General features: G+C 30.3%; 3 protein-coding genes across 8 annotated transcripts; all 3 read right to left on the bottom strand.

The window, feature by feature from the left end:
* Positions 1-968: 968 nt before the first annotated feature.
* LOC113859120 (F-box protein At1g61340-like) lies at positions 969-2,307 on the bottom strand. The gene is made up of 4 exons (XM_027491936.1): positions 2,214-2,307; positions 1,805-2,063; positions 1,614-1,688; positions 969-1,521 (listed from the first exon to the last, which is right to left on the bottom strand). The coding sequence occupies exons 2-4, from the start codon at positions 1,994-1,996 to the stop codon at positions 1,306-1,308; spliced, it is 483 nt and encodes a 160-aa protein (XP_027347737.1). The 5' UTR covers positions 1,997-2,063; positions 2,214-2,307; the 3' UTR covers positions 969-1,305.
* Positions 2,308-5,942: 3,635 nt separating this feature from the next.
* On the bottom strand, positions 5,943-11,861 carry LOC113858484 (telomerase Cajal body protein 1). 6 transcript variants are annotated; one of them, XM_027491162.1, is made up of 15 exons: positions 11,636-11,861; positions 11,498-11,560; positions 11,370-11,413; positions 11,185-11,271; positions 11,026-11,099; positions 10,619-10,701; positions 10,083-10,189; positions 9,807-9,949; positions 9,678-9,725; positions 9,505-9,557; positions 8,462-8,546; positions 8,291-8,357; positions 7,372-7,482; positions 6,997-7,148; positions 5,943-6,188 (listed from the first exon to the last, which is right to left on the bottom strand). In XM_027491162.1, exons 1-14 carry the CDS (start codon positions 11,800-11,802, stop codon positions 7,036-7,038), a joined length of 1,245 nt encoding a protein of 414 aa, XP_027346963.1. In that variant the 5' UTR covers positions 11,803-11,861; the 3' UTR covers positions 5,943-6,188; positions 6,997-7,035. The 6 variants fall into 6 exon arrangements, with proteins under 6 accessions (XP_027346963.1, XP_027346962.1, XP_027346966.1 ...); XM_027491161.1 differs by having other exon boundaries at positions 6,008-6,114; positions 7,053-7,148; XM_027491165.1 differs by having other exon boundaries at positions 6,008-6,114; positions 7,053-7,148; positions 7,372-7,425.
* Positions 11,862-13,989: 2,128 nt separating this feature from the next.
* Positions 13,990-18,451, bottom strand: LOC113857645 (bifunctional riboflavin kinase/FMN phosphatase). The gene is made up of 10 exons (XM_027489740.1): positions 18,101-18,451; positions 17,797-17,983; positions 17,173-17,303; positions 16,996-17,065; positions 16,820-16,885; positions 15,037-15,191; positions 14,843-14,938; positions 14,592-14,743; positions 14,431-14,514; positions 13,990-14,325 (listed from the first exon to the last, which is right to left on the bottom strand). Exons 1-10 carry the CDS (start codon positions 18,165-18,167, stop codon positions 14,200-14,202), a joined length of 1,134 nt encoding a protein of 377 aa, XP_027345541.1. The 5' UTR covers positions 18,168-18,451; the 3' UTR covers positions 13,990-14,199.
* Positions 18,452-22,159: the final 3,708 nt, after the last annotated feature.

Raw genomic sequence — 22,159 nt, 5'->3', positions numbered from 1 at the left:
ATTAGAAAAAGATAGAAAGAAAAGAGAAAGGGATGATAAAGTGGGTGATATGATGGGAAGAGATTAAGAAAGAATTGAATTGTCGCTGCAAAAACCTGTTGTGATAACAGTATAAAGTACACAAAGTTAGACATAACTACGTGACAAGTAATAAATTTACATTTTGGGTGGGTGGGGGGGGGGGGTGGCGAGGAGGTGGTGGGGTGGGTCCCAATTTCTCTTTTCAGGGTTAATTAATTGATGAAGATCAACTATGATGAAGTCACATTTTACAAGATCAGCACTGCGCATGAGTTACTGAATTTCACTGAATATTCCTTCTGATACACAAATATATACACACACACACACACACAATTGTTACTAGCTGAATTGGCGTCTGTCAAAACTAATTCAAAATAAAATGTGATTCTGACTAATTAAATTAATGCGGTAATTCAGATCAAGGCTTACCACAATTCCAAGTGGGAACCAAATTGAAGTCATAAAGATCAACTATTATTTAGATATAAACTTGACCTTACTTGAAAATACATCAATTAGTCATTCACAAATTTGAGAGTGTTTTTTTAACCATTGGCCCACACAGGTATGAAAACCTCGGTTCCAAGTGAAGATGTTCAATTGGTATTGCCAAGATATTCAACCAAAAGAAAAGGCATAGTATTCTAGTCTTCCTAGTTCCACAGATGTTCAAACAGGCTAAAGTATCTAAATCCAAATTTCCCTCAAATTTTGGTGGACCACGATGAAGATGATATGTCTAATTGCTTCCCTCCACTTTATGGTCGCTAGTGGGGTACTGTTAGCTACTGATAACGATTTCTCTATCAAAAAGAGAAATATTCCCCAGATTTATATTATAAACATTCTGTAAATATTTCAAGGGCCATCAAAGTAGAATGAATCGATTACAAAAGATATAGAAAGGAAACAAAGTAAAACAAAAATATTAAGGAACAAAGTTAATCAAATCATAATAGTGGAAACTTTACTCATTTTATTAGAGAAGCACAAAGAGTATGCAACATTGATTGTGCACACTCAAATTTATCAGATTAGAAGGGCCTAGGGTTTCCCTCCAAACAAAATCACAAGAATCTCTCCCACTTTCTCTTTGCCTACAGATGTACAGAAAGATTACAAAACAGGCCAAAGCAATCTTCAATGAAGGATTTGAAGATATGGCTGGTAAAGATTCCTAGGTGTGTGAAATCTACCCATTCAGTATACACACAACAGATACTATCTATATACAAAAACTTTCCAATGCAAGAGAAACTCTTTGGTGCTATCATCAGGTGCTCACTGTTCTTCATTACTGGAAGCAAACAAAGCCACTGAGATGCCAGCCAGATTCTTACCACTCAGCCTTGACTTAGATTTCCTCAATGGTGCATTTGGAGCTTCAATTTCCTCAAACCCACCACCAGCACCCTCCACACCAAATGGTGAACGAAGAGCAAAAGTTTTCTTCTTTGGCGTGCTATACTCAAAGTGTAACCGCCTTGCAATCTCAGTCTGCAATAGCAAAACCCAACGGTTACCAAATTAGAAAAAGCAATTGAGACAAATGAATCACACTGAATGATGAATGATAGTCGAAAACTCACTGCTTCTCTAATAGCTCTCGAAACTTGAACAAGCTGCCCCAAATCTTCATGGTCCACACCACACAACACCCGTATCTGCAATTCAGCCAAATAAAAAATATAAATAAATAAATTTTAAAATACCGATTACGGAATTAGAGATGAAAGGTCAACGAGGGTCAAAATCCAAGCTTGAAATTGGGCATACTCACCAGAATGTCGAGAGGAAGGGCTTCAAGGCGAGACCTCTCAGAGTTGAAATTGATTCTACCACTGCACATTCTCTTCAAAGGAGTCATCGCCGAATTGGAATCGAGCGAAGAAGATTCTCCATTGTTGGAAACCACAACCCTCTTCCTTCCCAGTGCTCGTGTATAACTATAACCCTCAAACCCTAAAGCCATAATTTCCAATTGACCTAAATACTACCACACTCCAAGCTTCACAGATAACAACCGTTTCTCTACAAATCTGCAAATACCAAAACAAAATAAATAAATAAATAAATCAACAATTGGTATCACAGAGGAGAAAAATGGTATGAATTTATTTTAAAAAAAAAAAAAAACTTTGTGGGCCGATTCGGAAACAGCGAAAAGAAAATTAGGGAAAATAACTAACCTAGTTTTAGGATGATTTCTGTTTGTGCTGGGTGATGTTGCAGAGAGAACAACAAAAATAGAAACGCAACTACGTGGCTGTTTAAAATTTTGGTAACAAATGGGGTAAACGACCTCGTTTATATACGACTATCCGAAATTAAAAAAGTTTATAATTTATTATTATTATTACCATTTCTTCTTATTAAATAATACCACATACCGCGTGAGGAAATTACAGGAAACTTCTAAGGAAATATCAAATAACCTTTATGTTGCCTCTCTTTTTCTCTGGCGGTTAAAATTAGCCTAAAACTAGCCGTTGAACAGGACAGACACGTGGCAACGCGGGAGAGGATAGAGAGACGAGTGGGTAATACTTGGGCGGCTTTGCTGGAAATTTCTGGAGCTACGCGGGCTGCGGATACTGTGGACTTAACCGCAGTGGATCACAGCCTGTTAAATTACACGTGTGAGATGGCTTGATGGACGGTGAAAAGTGGGTAAACGGAAATGGAGCCCACTTAACAGAGTTTGGTGTTTTGACCGATTTTTCTAAGTAGGCGGCTTGTTGTTATTGCTGTTCTATTGGCGGACTTATCCACTTGCTTCGTTTCTTTTTATATTCCTGTTCTTTTCTACCCTTTTTTTATTAAGTAAATTAGGTACTTAATTATAAATTAAGTGTAGAAAAACTGCCATAATTACGTCTAAGTGGATGAGGGTAGTCTCAACGATCCAAGAAAAATAATGAAAACTTTATTAATTATCAAAACTGCATTTAATTTATTTTTCATTATTAAGTCTATGTTATTCTTTCAAAAAAGTATTCACTAGTTATTATTAATTTTCATCAAAATACTCCCTCAAATATATGCTAATTATAAAATTAATCAATACTATGTAATCTTCTTAATTTTATAAAAAAAAATAAACTATGTTCTATAATATGCTTTTCTAAATCATTTAAGGATGGTTTATCATGAATAAATGTCATTAGTTTATAGTTTAAATTCTTATGCTAAATGTCAAAGTCAAGTTGTGAAAATTAAGAAGCTATTTTAGCATCTTAATGGAAGAAAAATAAATTTTAGCAATTAGTTTCATAGAAATTTCTCTTTCTGTTTAAAAAATTGTATGACATTATTAACTCATGTCTTAAGAATATAAAAAATATATTGAAAATAAGGTTTAAATTAAATAACCACAAAACATGTTTTAACTTAATTTGTAGTCTCAGTTTTGAATTTTAATTAATGCAGCCGTATAAATACATGTGGTCCAAACTAAAAAATTTTAATTAAAAAATATTTTAAAAATAGTTTTATTAAAAATATATATGAAATCAGATAAAATTTATCTATATTATAGACTATCATTCCTTAGTTTAGATTTACTTAAAAATAAGTGTTTGGAACTTTAAAACAAAATTGTATATAAAGACAACCTAATAGATATTATATACTAAAATTAATTGAATAAAACTCTGTCGAGCAAATTTGATAGATGCTTAATAAATATCTTAATAAAGAATAACATGAAAAATTAAAATAGAATATCTTATGAAGATAAATATAGGTCACCAAAAAAATATAGATATAAAGAATAGATTAATTTAAATCAATGGCATATATCTAATGATAATTTAAATGATAAATAATTAAAATTTATTAATTATAAAAAATATTAACAATATAATAATAAAATTATAATATTTAAACATGTAAAATTTACAAGTTATCTAATTTAAATGCATATCTAATCCGTTAATAAAATAATATATAATTCCTGTAATAAAAATAAAAATTACATTTTAATAAAATATTTTATAAAAATTAAATTCAAATTCTGTTACTTTGGTAAGAATCAAATACTTAATTAAATTTATTTATAAATCTATTATTACTATCAAACAGTGAAAAGTATGTAGTTGTTGATTTATAATAAAATTTATTAAAATAGATATAATTTTTTTAATTTTCTCCATAATATACAGTGAAATGTATAAAATATATGTTGATTTTAAATGATGTATATAAAAATAAAATCAAACAATATTTAAAGGCAAAAAAGATTTACAAGTTTTTTAGATTAAATTATTATTTATAGAAACATGATACTTTAAAAAGTATATAAATAAAACAAATGTTTGTTTCAAAAAATATTATGTTCACTTAAAGAAAAAAAATATTAGAAATGTTAGTTTAATAGTTTTAAACTTAATTATATTTTTAGACCTTATAAAGTAAAATTTTTAAAATTAATCTCTAAATTTTTATTTTATTAAACTTTATTTTTTTATATTTTTAAATAAATAAATTAGTTTTTACTGTTAATTAAATTTTATTAAGTTATATGTTAAAATAAAATTTTAATTTATTATTATAATGTTGTTATCATTTTTAATATTTTATTATTTAAAAGTTAATATTTTAAAAAAAGTTTCTAAAAAATATTATGTTATTTTGGAAAGGTCTCTACCATGTACAAATGTGCTCACTCTCTCCTCTTTCACCAACTTTTGTAACATTACCTTCCCTCTCTCTCTCTCTCTCTCTCTCTCTCTCTACCTCCTATCGCTCTCCTCCCAAAAAGCGCCACCACCAGTTTAAGAGGATCCACTACCGATACAACGGCTTACCTAAATCCTACTCCTTAACGATCTCAAAGACCACGTTCTAAGCGGAATAAACTATGACAGTGTAGCACTTGAGTTTGGGAAGCTTGAAGTGCGTGAACCAAATTAAGTTCTACCACAACTTGTTCTCGAGGGAGTTACACACTAGAATGTCAACATGATGAGTCTCCAACTATTCAACGCATCGGCGACTACCATTTCTACAGCAGAGCAAGACGAACTAATAAGAGGCCTTCTATTGCTATTCATAATCATTCAAAATGCATCAACACAAGAAGAGGCTAGACACAAACACAGAACTCAACAGTTGAAAGAAGCTAGGAAGAATGTCGTGGAAAGAGAAAAAGAATATTTGTGTAATTAGGGCTGTCAGCATTTTCTTATTATTATAAGAACTAAAATTTCAATAAAAATGAAAGTTAGAAGCTGATATAATATTTTTAAAACTTTAAAAATTAAAATATCATATATTTATTATTTTAAGGACTAAAATGAAATTTTAATTAAATTAAATTGTTGAATGGTGTTTTAAAATTTGCTGCTAGCCAGTTAGGGTGACCTATAAAAAAGGAGAGAGAAAAAAAACTAAAATTTAATATTTTTTTATAAATATTAACTTTTAAATAATAAAATTAAAAATAATGATAATGAAAGCGATAAGCTAGATTTACATGATATAATTAAACTCCTTTATTTTTCCTAATAGATAATATCAAACAACATAAGCAATACATCCTCCACATGTTTTCATTCCTTTCTTTTATTTTTCCTTTGTTGTTGCTTTCCATTCTTTTTCTTCTTCTATGGTACTGAAGCGTTTTGAGAAGGCCAGAGTGATTCATTAAAAGCAATTTGGAATTAAATAGTATGAGACAAACAAGAAGATCACCATCGTTCAAAAGTTTTAGAAGGGTGCTTCTTTTTTATTATTTGGAAACTACAAAATAATTAATGAAGTTAAACGGGTTACAAATTGAACTTCGAATATTATCCTTTCAATTTTAACTATTCAGTCAATGAATAATTCATAATAGAGGTGGCAAGATTGAAGTGTTTTCATTTAAAATTTTTAAAGCATTTTAATGAATAACAATGTTTAAAAACTGTAACATGAAAATAGAATATAATAAAATAGACATTATAAATTCAAGAAATTAATATAATGGAGGACCAGTTCCCAACGATTTTACAATTTCTCACGTATAGAATGCGATGTGCACACACACGGCTCACAAGCCTAGCGAGCCTTAGAAAAGAATTGTCCTAGGAACAAAAAACACACCACCTTGATCACGAACTTGCCAGAATTTTGCCAAACACTTCCCTAAAACTTCCGCAAAATCGCTTTGTTGAGTTAACCTGTTCAATAGCATATATTCGGAATTAACTTCTTTATCCTTGTGTGCATAGAACGGTCATAAATAACGAGACAGATATATTAAAGAACATATTAAGGAAATCATTATGCCTTGACTCATCATATTATTCTTTGACTTTCCTTTAGATTTCAACAATAATGGCATGTGACCTGGAATTTACGAGATTTTTGTCAGCATAAAAGATGCAGTGCACAAATAAAAGGCTAGTTACTGGATTAAATTCCTTTTAGCACTTTTAAGTTAAATTCCATTAATTCAAACCTAAGTATAATACCATCAATATTGAGATATTAGCTTGTTACAGTGAGATGCTTTTAAAGCGATCCTAGTTGTCCTTGAGAGGGTGCTCAAGCTCAATAGCGTACTTTCACGCCTATATCATCTAGTTGAGTCCACCATTTTTAAAATATTGACCGAAGTCCACCACTGTTCTTTGTTGGTGTATATAATAATCGAAAACCACATAAAATCTCAAGTATATAAAGACAATTTTCACGTGACTGCTAAAGAAAGAACCATTTTTTTTTTACCAAGAAAGAACGGTTCTCAAAATGGTAAGAAAACATATTGCCGGCCAGGTTGAGGGTTGAAACTAGACTGGCGAGTTAAAAACAGTAGCAAATATCTCAACAACAAAATAACAAGCAATAAATCCAAATCCTTACTCCACTTAGAAATTTACTTGTATAAAATATATGCGCAAAACTTTGCTTGGTTTTCTTTTATCAAACGAGGAAAAATTAAAGTGAACCATTTTGATAATGAGCTATAAAACAAACTTGTTTTACCTGATCGGTACAAGGTGGCTGCAAAAAAATTAGGGAATTTCAGTCCAAGACACCACTTTCAGATCGATTATTGAAACTGCCATCATTATTCAAATCTATCTCCATCATTGAATCAGAGCAGAAAGTCCACACCGAGACACAGTTTTCACGACCTATATTTAAACACAAACAAAATTATTAATGAAAACCAGTAAAACTGCTTTAAGTAGCACAGAATATATAATGTTTTTTGGAATATCCTGAAACATACAGTTGATAGATAATATAATTAGGTCATAAGTATTAAATTTATGTAAAATCACACCAATAATGAACCTCAACAATGATGAAATAAAAAAAAAACAGGGGGGGCTGTATGTCTGTTTTCAATGATACCACTTAAACACAAATCTTCCTTGCCATCATCTGGAATCACAAATCTTCGGTGACCTGAAGATGACACAGCACAGGGCAGAAATGGATGGAACGAGAAGCCATTAACAGAGTCTGCACAAAAGAACAAAAGAAAGCTTATAAAATTTACAAAATGACATGTACACAGAAAATTTAATGCAGTTAGCTGATCATTAATGCACGATAGCATAGTACAAAAAATAAAGTTCATTATGGAAGGAAAGAAACGTGAAGAACAAAGGGCTTTGATATATGTACTATATGTCAAGAGTACAGTGGCAAATATAAACACGTCATAATTCTTTATATTTCGGGGCACTAACATTTAGTAAATGATCAGAATCTGAAAATCAGAGGAGGAAGAGGATGCAGAATGTAGGATAAACATATGTAGAGAACAAGAAATGGTACATGAAATTTGGAAATTCGGTCTAGGCACACAAAATCCGTACATGCAAATACCATTACCATCTCTCTAACATAAAATTCATTTTACTGTAAAATGGGTCTCACAAGACAAGCACACTATGGAAAAGCTAACTGTAAAAAATGAGGATATTATCAAAATTATGGGACAAGCTAAGTCGACAGAAACCACAGTGGAGTGGCCATTGGGATGGTGTCCGATATATGATTGCATTTACAATACTATTAAAGCTTAGACAGTTAAACTATGGCCTTCAAACAATAGTGAAAGAATGGAAGATGAAGTAAGACATAATTTGAAGAACTAAAGAAACAGACAATGAGAATGAATACATTGCAGATGTTGTTCTGAATAACGAAGAATACTTTAAGAAATTAATAGATATGATATGAGTGATACTAAAAATGAGACCAAAGTCAAGATTGAGACAAAATATAGCCATCAGCATCTTCTAAGGGTACAAGAGTTGAGTACCTAAAGCAGCCTCAAAACTTGACACCCACTGCCCAGTTTGAAGATTATATATATGTACTAAACCATCCTGAAGCCAAAAATGCAATAGCAACCATTTATAAACATAAACTAGATATTAATTGACTATTATTGACATTGCTAGACAATAGAGATGGTCAAGGAAGAAGATACCTGGCCACCTGTACCAAGATGCTGTCCAGAAGGGTCAACATCAAACAATATCCGCTGATTGGTGTTTTCTGATGACCTGTATAGCCTGGTAACAATGTGCAAACATGCATCCATTCAGCTTCCAAGGAATAAACAGTACAAGTGTGCCTTAATAAAATACAAACAATGTAGTTGGAATCAGTCAAGGTTTCATAAGAATGGAAAAATACAAACCCATATATTAACAAACAGTAATTGAACCATGGAAAAAAGGAAGACCTTTGAATTGACTATAGCACACACATAAACAGTTAGAAAGTAATATGGGAATTTAGCTTTGAAATTCACATGCTCTACTTGGTAGCAGCTACCCAAAGTAATCGGCCTCATTTTAGAGGCATATATGTGCTCTCTCTGAGTGTTAAAAAATGGGAAGTCTATGACAATTTCAATAAGGAAATCCAACCCTTTATTTTCAGGGCAGTACTATAGAGTAGGTTGTACTTTCATTATTCTCTTGAATCACAACTTTGCCTCAGATTTGTTTATTGGGAAGTATAGGGCCTATTTGGAAGAGCTTATGAACAACTTAAAAAAATAGATTATGACTCATTCAACTTATTTGGACAAGCTTTTTGGTATATCTTATCAAAATAAATTGTTTTTGGCTTATCCTAATAAATTTCATCGTTAAATTTAAGACATAAGGCATTGTTTTAAAAAGAACTTATAAGTGCTTAAATAAGCAGTCCTCCAAATGTACCCTTCATATAAAATGCAAGGTTCGATTAACTTGTTTTGGAGAAATAATCATTTTCATTTTGCAGTTTCCTGAGAGAGCTTTTAGAGCTCAGTTTCGTTTAATTAGAAAGTATACTTCATATTAAATGGATGTTTGGATTAACTTGTTTTTGGGAAATAATACCTTTTTTGCAGCTCACTAAGAGAGCTCTTGGAAAAAAATTGTTTTACATAATTGAAGCTTTCCCAAACATTTGTATGCATAATTTTTTTTAATTCATAAATTGACACTATTTATAGAGAAAATGCAGTCAGTATAGTACTTGTAGACACAGTCAACAGCTTTGCGCACATCCCAGCAGAGAATATAAGGGTCCTTCAAGAAATAATGAATGTTAGAAATTGAACTTGAAGTAACAATTCGATGTGTAATAAGAATATGACCAATAGAGCTGTCCAAACTCCAGTCCTGGAGAAAGAAATGTGCAAACCTTACCTTCCGACCTCCAGTATATAAATAATTTCCATCCCTGGAAAACTGGACCTGAAGGAGGGAAAATTTTAGGCTCTTTTCTCAATTTTATAATTATCAATTACTTACAAGTAATCCTAATTCCTAACTTACATGTGTAATTCCACCTTCTTGACCATGCAACACGTACAAGAGCTCCATGTTGTCTTCCCTATAAATAGCAGTAGTTTGATTGTAAGAACCCAAAGCTAGCATCCCAGAATGAAATGGAGAAAAAGCCATTGCAGATATAATACCTGCATTAGTATAGACTGAATTATATGAACTGTTTGAGTTAGAGAATTTTCTGAGACATTCTATTATAGCCATTATTGCCACACACACACACACACCCCGAAAGAAATAGCCCTGACTGGGAAAAAAAATTACCTGTTTGGCCTTCTTTTTTATCTTTTACTGTTGAATACAATTCAAAATCTCTACCAGGGCGATGTAAATCAAACATCCTAATACATTTGTTGTATCCAGCAAATATCCTGCAAGATAAGGCAAGAGTTTAATGTTCATCGTCTATTAATAAATTTTGTAAATAAAGTCAAGACAAATAATCCAAATAAAGTCCGCCAAAAATCATACCACATTTTTTTAAAAAAGGAAGAGTCAATGTGGACTCAGACAATCAAATAGCAATCTAAAGAATGTGCCTGAGCATGACATATCTTCAAATATTTTAACTTTGTTACCTCACTTAAAAGGAAGGTATATATGTATTTGCCAACAGCAATTTGAACATAATAATCCTAGGGATGACAATATATTTAAATGTTCTAAAGAAAGGTTTATGAAAACTTTAAGGGGGAAAAAAAGGGAACTCGTGAGCATGAAATACAAGTTGTCATATAAAAATTGCAAAATGCATCTACAAGATGGCAACTACTGATCCTTGAAAAAAACGCGTTGCTTACTTAGTCCCTGCAGGATTGAAAGCAATTGAAAAAGCAGCAGTAATTTCATCCATAGCATCATATGCCCGATATGTGCAACGCAACTGCAAGTTTCATTAGAAGCATCAGTCAGAAACCACAATAGCAATACATAAACCGTAATGTGCTACAACGCATTTTCAAGGCTGCTAAGTACTCAGGAGTAACAGTTAAACCCACAAAGAACAAACACTAAGAGAGATAAATAATATTGAATTCAACCGATGCGGCAAATCTCTCTCAACTCAACATTCTACTCCTGATTTCAATTTTGAAATAAATAATATTGAATTCCAAACTTTGACACTTTCCTAAATCCTTCTAGGCAAGGGCGTTACGCATGTCAAACACTTTAAGCACAAATCAGAAAAGCATAATAACGAAAGTACCTGGCCTGAGGTAGCATCCCATAGATGTATTGGATGGTCACGAGTCGTAGTCGCGAAAACATTGGTCACAAGATCTGAAATATTCATTAACATAGACAAGTTGAAGAAGCAGAGAAATATTTTTTTAAAAATAGACAAAATCTCAGACAAAAGAAATACCTGACGAAGACATGTAAGGATACCAACAGAAATCGTGTATAGACTCTCCTTCACTCATGACTACATTTGCAGCAAAGGAATCTGATTCTGCAGGAAACAAACAATGAACTCGCAACGCAACTCCTCTTCGCTGAAATAATCGAATTTCATTTGGCAGTTAAACGCATTAAAAACACAATGCTTACCGTCGTTGGAAGCAGCAACAGGAATGTCACATTCACTAGCCGGTCTGTAAAGTGCAAAGTGAATAAATAGTGTGGAATTATTAAGTTGTATAGTAAGCTTGAAATGGAAGTTGAAAAGAGAAGGTTACGGCGTGAAGAGGCGGAGAGTGTTGTCGTCGGAAGAGGTGAGGAAAGAGGAGCCATCGGGTGACCTAAGAGAAAAGCAGAGAGTGAGAAGTAGTTGAATTTGGAAACGATTGAGAGAGTGAGAGTGAGAGTGAGAGTACCATTTAACGGCCTTGAGGAAATTGTTAGGGTTGGAGGGAGTGATGAACTGGTTGTGGAAGTGGTAGGTTCTATGAGGAGGAACGTTGAACCGAAGCACCGGTGAGGAGTAGTCTTCTTTGGCGTTGGCTACATTAGATTCGGATTCAACGGCTTCTTCTTCTCCCATCGCTACTGTGATGAATTTTTGCTGGGCACTCGATACTTATAAGCGCCAAAACTCTCTCTCACACAGGCATTTAACGGGGCGGGCAGGTACGTGCATTCATAATCCTGTAATTGGTGGGTATTTACAAAATGTACAATGTCTTTGAACAATTGCTGATTTTAGAAAACGTATTATGTCTTGTAAAAAAAATGGGGTAGTTTATTACTCATTTTGTAAATTTTTTAAAGCTCTTGTAAAAAGTTTAGAACACAGTGGAGATACAATTGCTGTTATAAGCAATTATGTTAAACTTTGTAAGAGAACAAAGTAGTGTCTCAGTTTTTTTTTATTATTTTCTTTTACTTTTTTTTGCAATAATTTGGAGAGAACATAGTAGCACCAGTTAAATGTGCTCTTAGATAAAAAAAAAAAAAAACAAACAATTATGTTATAAAATTTATGAATTTTACTGACCAATATTCTAACAACATTTATTAAGAAATAATAAATAAACATTAAAAATTGTACTAGGGTGCATTAGAAATTATTTTAAGTTTGTATTAATAACATTTTTTTAATGAACAAATTATTTTAAATTATTTAATTAATATTATAAAGATATCGATTAATGCATACCAAAAAATATAAATATCTGAAGCAATTAATAGTGGTTGCACCATGAAAATTGCTCTAAAATGCATGTAAAATATAATAATACTGTATTAAAATATCATTTTCCTAATTATTAAAAATGTTTCTTTAAGTATATAATATGGAATAAAATATTATGTAGAAAATTTACCATTTGCATTGTATGATTATTTCAAGTATTTTCATAGCTCTAGTGAGAAGTTAATTTCTCATCTAGTGATTATATTTTAAGAATATTTAAAAAAGTTTTTATAAAATTTATTTAGACTTATTATTTAATTGGTGATGTTTGATAAGAAGTTTATATAAGTGACTTTTTATTATTTACATAAACTTTTTAAACTTATTTTAATAATTTTTAAGATAAAAAAATTTATTGAATTAATATTTATTTATCTGAATTTTTTTTGTATCATAAATAAAAAGGAAACAATTTTTTTTCCAGATAATCGTACATTGAAAAGTATAATTCTTATTTATGTAAGAGTTTTATTAATCTCGATTTTTAAAGTTAAGGATAAGTAACTAATAATAGTAAAATTTTATTAAAAAAATATGTATTATATTTTTATAATTTCAATATAATATCTATATACTTTTTTCATAAAATTTTTTTATTTATGAATACTTAAACTCAAACTTATGATATGAGATTAATAAAATCCTTTAATTAAATGTCAAACACAAAAGTATTTTATGACTTATTCTCATGTAATATATAGTGTGAACGATAAAATTATATTTATTTATTATAAAAGAAAAGATGTTTAAAAATATTGAATAATGAATATTAAAGATTAATTTTATAATGTGTTGATTATAAACTTTATCTTTCTTTTAAAAAATTTAACTTATAATGATTCATCTCTTATTCTTCTATATTGAGAAGAAAATATTCTCAGTACGTCGATTTTTATGAAGATTATTTTGTTAGAAAAATTCTTTTAGCAAATATTTATTTGAGTTTTTCAAATTATATGATTGATCATATTTAATCTACGACTTTACAAAAAAATATACTTTAATCTTTAATTTTATAAAATAAATTTTATTTTAGTCCTTTTTTTATAAAACAATAAAAAGTAAAGTAAATAAAATAAAATAAGTAAATTTTAACCAGTAAGGAGTAAAATAAAACATTTATAAATATAAAGTTAAAGATTAAATTGAATGATTTCTATATTTTAAAAATTAAATTGAGAATTTATTAGTTTTCCAATAAAATAAAAGCGTAATTATGAATTCATGATGTCCCGTTGTTGATGTGAAAATAATAAGGTCCATTTAATGACCTCTTATTGTAATATATTCTTTTACTTCTGAAAATCATTATGAAAAATGTTACAATTTAATCTGAAATCGGTCGAGAAATTATTGAAGCATTTGGAATCTATAACGTGAACTTACCATTTTAATAGAGGAAAAACACAATTGCTAGTTCATTCATAGGAACATTGAACCCATAATGGGGAAATACGAAGCTGTTTGCGAATTTCCTACGAGATATGCCAGGAGTTCCATTAAAGATCTAAATCCCCGATGGGCACGGGAAATAGTAAAAGGAAAACAATGGCTATTCTTTTTATTAATTCTTATGCACGTTACGGATTACATTGCATTGTGATGATTATAATTCATTGGATATAATATGACAAACTGCCTTTGAGAGGAACCAAGAACTGGATTTTGCACTTTAAACGATAAACAACGCCTGTCCGAATTCAGGGGTTTCTTCACCAAGAAGCTATGGGATCAATAAAATTAGTGCTAAGAACTTGTCAAATACGAGTCATTCTTAAAATTTGAATACAAGGGAAGATCAAGAGCTCTCTCAGCAACCCTGCGATCTTCATGAATCTTAGCTATCAAGTTTTCAAGGGATGGAAAATTTGCCTGTTATGCACAATACCCAATTTTAGTGAAACTAGGAAAGTATATAGGGGACGGTACCAGAATGAAAGGAAGAAAAAATGCAGGAGAAATACTCATTCCACATACCTCAGGACGTATGTAACCAACTATAACAAGCAGCAGTTCTTCCCCATAGAAATCCCCATCGAAGTCATGAAGTAACCATGGTTCCTAAATTAAAAGGCATTGATAATAAGAAAACTATGAGGCAAATAGTTATAGCAGGAGGTGTATAATAAAACACTTACTATAGTCTTTTCTTTGTTGTCAAAATATGGATTCCAACCAATGCTCATCACCATTTTAAAAACACCTCTTGATGATAATCCAGCCCAACCAAAATAAACTCCTGCAGGATGCTCTGATAGGAGATCTGAGTAGCCCTTCGTTGATAAATTAGCTGGTAAGAAAATAGTGTACATATTACTCTTAGTATAATAATAGAACAAAATTGTTTTAAGATAGTATAATAGACCAAAATTTGTTAAAACAAACAAACCTGTTGGGATCCCTAGTACCTTCGAGCCACGGCCAAATCCCTTGATGACAGGACCCCCAATATACCAAGGATCTATGGGCAAAGTTCCCTCCACCCCTGCAACAATTTAGAATACCAGTTCAAATATAAATGACATACAAAGAAAAGAAACACAACACATGCAAAAGGTACATCTTAAGGTATTTGGGGTTTACAATCTTCAAATGGAGGCAGACCCCACTTTTCAAGCTGCAAATCAAGTAGGGAATTGATCACCTCATCTGCTGCAGTATAGAGATGCGACTGTTTTGGAAGAGATGGTACAGCAACTACTAGCATTTCAGCAGCCTTACCTGCAGTAACACCAGGTCTGAAGTAGCCAAGCATACATGATTTAGAAAGAATACAGGAAAGGAAGTATCCATAACTATAAGGCATAGAAAAAAAAGGTCTAGGATCAAAGTCATCATCGCTTTATAGAAACCTTATAGGAAATAAGCAAGCAGTCTTCAGTTCAGCTATCGTAAATTAAGCTGTCTAAGGTATATGCAACATAGCGCAACATAGCTATCACTGTAGACCATAATGGAAGGGGAGGGTTTAACCAAAATGTAATTAGCGTTGAATGGTGATTGTTTTGTTTATCATGTCAAAGAAAAGATACACACAACTTGAGATTGATACAAAAATCCATTAAAATTAAAATCTTAAACTAAATTCCAAAACTAAGTTCAAAGTATAGAAGCATAGATTCATGAGATACAGACATAAAGTTCTAGAAAGTTGTAACAAGCCAAGACCTAAATCACTTGTCAAGGAGATGTCATAAAAATATGTTTAAATCACAATAACAGAGCAACTGCTAATTCAACATGAGCACACATACACAAAGGAATGTTATGGAGGAATTTTGTCAAGAGAAAAAAAAAATTAAAAAAAAATATTATATATATATATATATATATGGATTCTATCAAATTTCTATAACATGCCCCGAGTCCCATTGCATCCAAATCACTCTTTCTGTCTCCATCAATGTGCTTTTGATGTACATTGAGGGACACTGCAAACAAAACAACATAGTACAAGAAGCTGGATATAGTACAATTTTTGTTCTATCCAATATTTGACAATCAATGCACAACACAAGTAATTTTGGAGGTGGAGCAAAGGAGTTGCATTGGGTAAGAGTTCTATTGGGCCTGCTGATTGTTCTCCATTGGTGTTAGGGGGTTCAGCCAAATTGATAGATTATTTTTTACTTTTAGATAGCCTTGTATGTTGGACAAAAACTTATTCCATTCTCACGGTTTATTCAGCAAAAAACATTGAGAACATTGTCCTATACTTCATCTGGTGTTTTTCTCTTTCTCATGACCATTTTATAATCAAATATGGAATAAGCATTTTATTGTTTTCCAGTCCTTCATTTTTTTCGCAAACCACACACACACAAACAGTCATACACACTTTGCCTGATTAAGCACTAAGTAATTACAACAGATACAATAAATATTTGCTTCACTTCCTCAAAAGCTAGTCACCATCTTTCCAAGTAAAAAGCATGTGACTTTGGCTGGCCAAGCTATCAACATAACAGCCGTCCTCAGCCAATAGGTGATTGATTTACTTCATAGCCACACATCTAATTACAAACCCAAAATTGTGAGCCTTACTTAGGCTACAAAATACAGACAGAACCTCCTGGGAGGGAGAGATATTTAGAGATTCTCCATAAAAATTTAGAATTTTTTTTTTTTTTCATGAAAGGCCAAATGGAAAAGAGACTATTTATATTGTACAATTATAACTAATGGGATAACCAATAATTTTAAAATAAAAAAAAATATCTCTAACGAGGTGTTGTAGAGATAAAAGGAAAAGTAAATAACAATCTAACAGAAAGTTTAACCATCAAAGAAGACCTAACGATGACCCAGGAAACCATATATGAAACAGAACCAGTACAGGGAGAAAGACAGGAATCAAGGAACTCACAGAGAGTCTTCAATGACAAGACAATTGGAAGGCGCCATGCTTAACCTCGTAGCAGCTTCAATAAACCTGTTATGATAAAGCACAATACTAACGTTTTAGAAAACAAAAATCTTTTTAATATGATAGTCAAGTGACCCTCAGTAAACAAGGCTAAACACTACATTATTGCATCTCACATTTCGGGGGATGGTTTCCCTGTTCTTACTTCGTCTCCACCAACTATAACAGCGAAAGAATTTTTCCATCCTGCACGCAAAGAAAATAAAAGAACAAGCAAGCCCATAATAACATTAAGACACATGAAAAAAAACAAAAGAAGCACAAGAGGTTTAAGGTTCCTGACATAAACTAACCATCATGATAGGATATTTTGGCTTCAATGCTTTCCCTTGGAGAGTTCGACGCCAAGGCCATTGGAACTCCATGACTCTTCAAATGTTTAATCAACCGATTCGCACCAGGAAGTGCTTTAATGTTGCACCACCTAAAATGAGAAAATAGTAAATCTTAAGAGAAAAAAAATCCCTCAGAAATCGGAACTAAGTTCATTTGACCAACCAAGTAACTTGCATCTCAAATACAACATAATGGTAATTAATTGAACAAAGATTTCAGACAACAAACCAATCACTTCGGGACAAATTTCCTAAGATATTGACTTCATTATGTGGTAATAAATCTAATGGGGTGAATCTCATGTAAACCTCGACCTGTTTAACGGCACAGCATGGCATCCTCGTTTACATCGAATATTCACTAAATAATTTATGGATGTGCATTCTTTAACTTTGAAGTTCAACAATCAACTCTGGAGGTCGTGATACAAATCGTTAATACCTTTTCAAATTTCAACCATCTTTCTCCAACAAGTTCTTAAAGAGTAAGCAATTATCAGAATTCAGTAAACAATATATCTCAACGCACTGTCCGTATACATGAAAAGCTTAATTAAGTAGAATGATGTAACAGATGATTACTGGTGAGAGAATAGTGGCGAAATCTCAGAAAGAAATTGAACCGTGGAGCACGAAAGTTGGTAATCTTGCACGATTGCAGCAGCAGCTTCAAACGGTGTCTTGCCAATTATTTTCTGAGCTTCTCTTCCGTCCCATTCCTTTCCATACTTACCTAACAAAACCTTTAAAACGTTCCCAACGATGCCATCTGTCATGAAATCACAATCGCCAGTGTTATACGATTAACCCCCAATTAGAAAGAAAAAAAATGCAGCGATTTTATTGGTAGCCTAAGTATGCTTCAATTGACGTTATGAGAGCAGACCTGTGTTGAGCAGCGTGCCGTCCAAATCAAGGATGACACATCTAATCAACTTCTTTGCAACCGACATTTTCTCCCAAATACCAAATTCTGAAACTGAATTCAGAAAACTGTAGTTAGGAGCGAACAGGGGCGTAGGGAGTGAGGGGGACGCGCCGCAGAGTGTATGAGGAGAGCTTCGTTGGAGTTCAAAGTATGCGTTTCAGAGCGATGGGACCTTATGAGTTCTACAGAGACCCAAAAGAGCATGGTTGAAGTTGTTACGCATTCATGATTGCGATTCGAAGCAGTGTGGACAATGATGTTACGAAACGCAATGCAAAAGACAATTGGGTTGAGCCGCCGCCTAGTTTCACTTAAATTAATACAGCCTCTTTCTATTTATATATAATTTTAAAAATTAAAAATTATTCAATAACATGTTTTATAATAATTAATTTTATATAACAGTATAATATATCTTAAATTATTTTTTTATCATTCATAAAATATAAATATTTCAATAGCATAATCATTTATTTAATCCTATTCATCTTTAACTTTTTTTATACCATGTCATTTAAATATTTATAATTATTTTTTTCTGTATTTTTGTGTCTTTCAGTGCATAAACTTTAAGAAATATATATCAAACATTTTTCATTCTTTATATATAGAAAGAACCCTACCTAAGGATAACTAGTTTTCGTGGTATGCATTGTATTTTAAGATGAAAACTGGCCATACCTTAGTTCTGTCATTTCTGTGGGTAGTACCTGGATATATTTTTGGCATTGGAGTCTCTGATGGATTAGTTGTATGCTTTTTTTTTATGTACATTGTATGGTGTTTTGTTGTTAGACAGTTGCAATTCACTATCATACGTTTTTAACTCATTATTCTTAAATGATAATTGAAAATATTATTTTAAATAAATATATTTTTAGAGTTATTTTTTCTTTAGTTATTATGTTATGTGACTTCTCATGCATTAAACATTTAATTTTTGAATTAAAATTTAATTTAAAATTTAAATTAAAAAAGTGTAAAATACATTTTCCTTCCTTTCAGTGTCCTCCTATTTATTCTAAAATATGTTATTTAATTAATTTAAATTTAAATTGTTAAATAAATTTTAAAATATTTTTTTATTTAAATACACAATATGTATATTTACTAATTTCCCTTTTTTTTTTTACGTTTCTATGTCTTATTATTTATTTTTTCATGCTGTACCTTTTTTATTAAATGCGTTAAAGTTGTAAGTTATTTACACTTTCGTCAAAGATAATTTTTTTTTTTACTTTTTTCATTATTTAATAATAAAATAAGCTCTAAAATTTTCAGAACAATAACAATAGTTCAATATTTCGTAAAAAAAAAATTCATTAAAGCTTCTTGAAATTTTGACCCAAAAAAAATGTCAAACAAACGGGGCTCTAATGACAAATTTAGAATACATCAAATTGTGATTTATTTTAATTTTGTAAAGGGGTTATAATATTTTAAAATATAAGAGATTGTAATTTGATACATAAGAGAAAAATATTATATTTTAAAAATTTATAATTTATTCATTAATTTTAAAAAACTTCTTTTGCAATAATTTTGATAATATTTAATATAATATAGTTTATTATTATTATTATTATTGTTATTATTATTATTAAATGACAATATAATGTTTTTTATTTGATAATATACATATAGTGCATAAAAAAAAACTTACTAGTATAAATAAAATATAGCTCCAAACCGATACCCTGCCCAAGAGAGAGAGAGAGAGAGAGAGAGAGAAAATAAATAAACATGTTTATCCTCTTAATTCCAAGTGCATTTACCTCCAGATAAAGGAAAAAGCGTTGTATAGTGATTATGATCTTAATCAACAACCGAGTCATGGCCTAAGCTTATAGATATACCTTGTCACCGAGAAGGTTAAAAAGGAGAATAAAATGAAAGTGTCTTGCTGTCATAATAAAATGAATTTTATTAGTATTCTGAGTGCTCTCTTGAATTTGACAAGCATAATCAAATATAACATGTTTTTTTGTTCTTAGTTAGTTATCTGTTAAAAAAATTGTTTTAATTTATTTATTTATGTAAAAAAATTAATATATTTATAATTTAATAAAGATCATCATAATTTTTTCGATAATTCTTATTGTTTATTATGTTTAATATACAAATTCAAATAAATAAGGATGAGATAATTATAAATGTAAGTATTGAAGTGTATAAATTAATTTTAATTTATGAGTAAAGTTTGATTTATTTTATCCCTCGACTCTGATTTGTCTTTAATTGCCTGTTAAAAAAAAAATCCAAGTTATCTTGAAATTTCAACTGATCGTATAAAATATAATGTTTTTTTTCCCCTTGTTTTTGGATGATTACTCCCTTTGTTGAAAATGATTGGAAGAGACCTTCTTGGGTTTAGTTAAAAGAGAGAGGAAGGGAGAATTTTTATTTATTTTTTCCTTTTTTTATTCAGTTTATAAGAAGAAGGAGGGAAAATAAAACAAAATCATTACATTATATTCTTATGACATACAAACTGTCGAGAAAATAATTTTAATAAATTATTTGAGAAATTTACAAGAAAAAAAAATCCCCCGTAATCCCACGCCCCATTCGTCTAATGTTAAAATTTGCACAAAGACTAATCCTGTAAAACACCCTTAATTTATTTTAGAAATTTATTACCCTCGATTTTTAAAGTTGAATTTAAATGTTTAATAATAATAATAATAATTTTTATTATAAAATAATATTTATTATAACAAAGTTATAAAAATTAAATAAATTTTTTAATAAAAAACTGTTTAAAAAGTATTTAAACTTAAATTTAAATATTAAATATTTCTTTATTTTATGATGATTAGTCTGCAATGTGTTTTATGTTATAATTGACAGCTCAATGGTTTAAGAATGTCAAATCACATCTTAAATTTAATGATACATGCATCCGTTGGGAAATAATGGTACTTAATCAAAACAAAGCATAGGAAGATAAATAAGCCAAATAGACATCAAACATGCTATAGATGTTTTCATAGAAGGATAAATAAATAAAAAAATGTTAATATATTGTTTTCAACAGAATTAGATGACAAAAAAGAAAAAAGGTTTCTAGAACAAAGTCAGTCAACGCATAAGGTTACTAAAATCTTTACTTGAGGCTCCAAAAATTACGAATAAAAAATACAAAGATAATATTAATTATTAATAAATTATTATCAAAACATTATTATTTAGTACATAATAATTTGGAATAAATATCAACTAAAAATAGTAAAAAAAGTGATTATAATAATTTGTAAGTAATATTGCATCTTAAATAAATTTTAAAATACAAAAATCAAATCAAATAATATAATTTTAATTAATTTTGAAAAATAGCTGTTTTTAAATTATGTTAAGCCTAAACACAAGTTTAGTTACCTTTTTATAAGCTAATTAAAAAACACCAAGACACAGAGATAAAAAAACAAGAATAAAATGTATATAAAACAAACAGATGCGAGGGCAGGAGGTTAAAAAAGTGTGATATGTAACGGAAAAAATGCATATACATGAAAAAATTACAAAAAGATGTTTCATTTTTGTCACTTAAGAGTATGTTCCAGAGAAAATCTCCAAAACTCTTTCAAATTTTTTTTTTCTTTCTTTCTTAATCTCTTTTAACTGTTAAGATTCTATAATTTTACTTTCTTCCGCACTTATCTCGCTTTGCAGATTATCTTTAATTTTGTTCTTTATTGTTAATTATTTTTGTTAGGAATAAATTTCTCTCACTTATTATATATATTTTTTCTTTGTGTTTGAAATTTTTGATTCAAAACAAGGAGATGTAAAAGTTTTAAAACAACTTAAGGGCAAATGTAGATTTTCAAAACGAACGTTTAAACAACTTGTTATTTAAATGAAAATAACATTCATCACTTTTTTTAGCCCTTCACATTTTCTCAACATCTGAAAGTAAAGCTGACATGAAATAACAAAAATTTAAATTTTAAAAATATATCATTAAAAATATATTTTTATAAAAAAATTTAAAATATATATTTGTCATATTTAATA

Source organism: Abrus precatorius, unplaced genomic scaffold (genome assembly GCF_003935025.1).
Source record: "Abrus precatorius isolate BTA unplaced genomic scaffold, Abrus_2018 Scaffold2, whole genome shotgun sequence".
In the NCBI taxonomy this organism is placed as follows: Eukaryota; Viridiplantae; Streptophyta; class Magnoliopsida; order Fabales; family Fabaceae; genus Abrus; species Abrus precatorius.
This window is presented reverse-complemented; position numbering and strand designations above follow the sequence as displayed.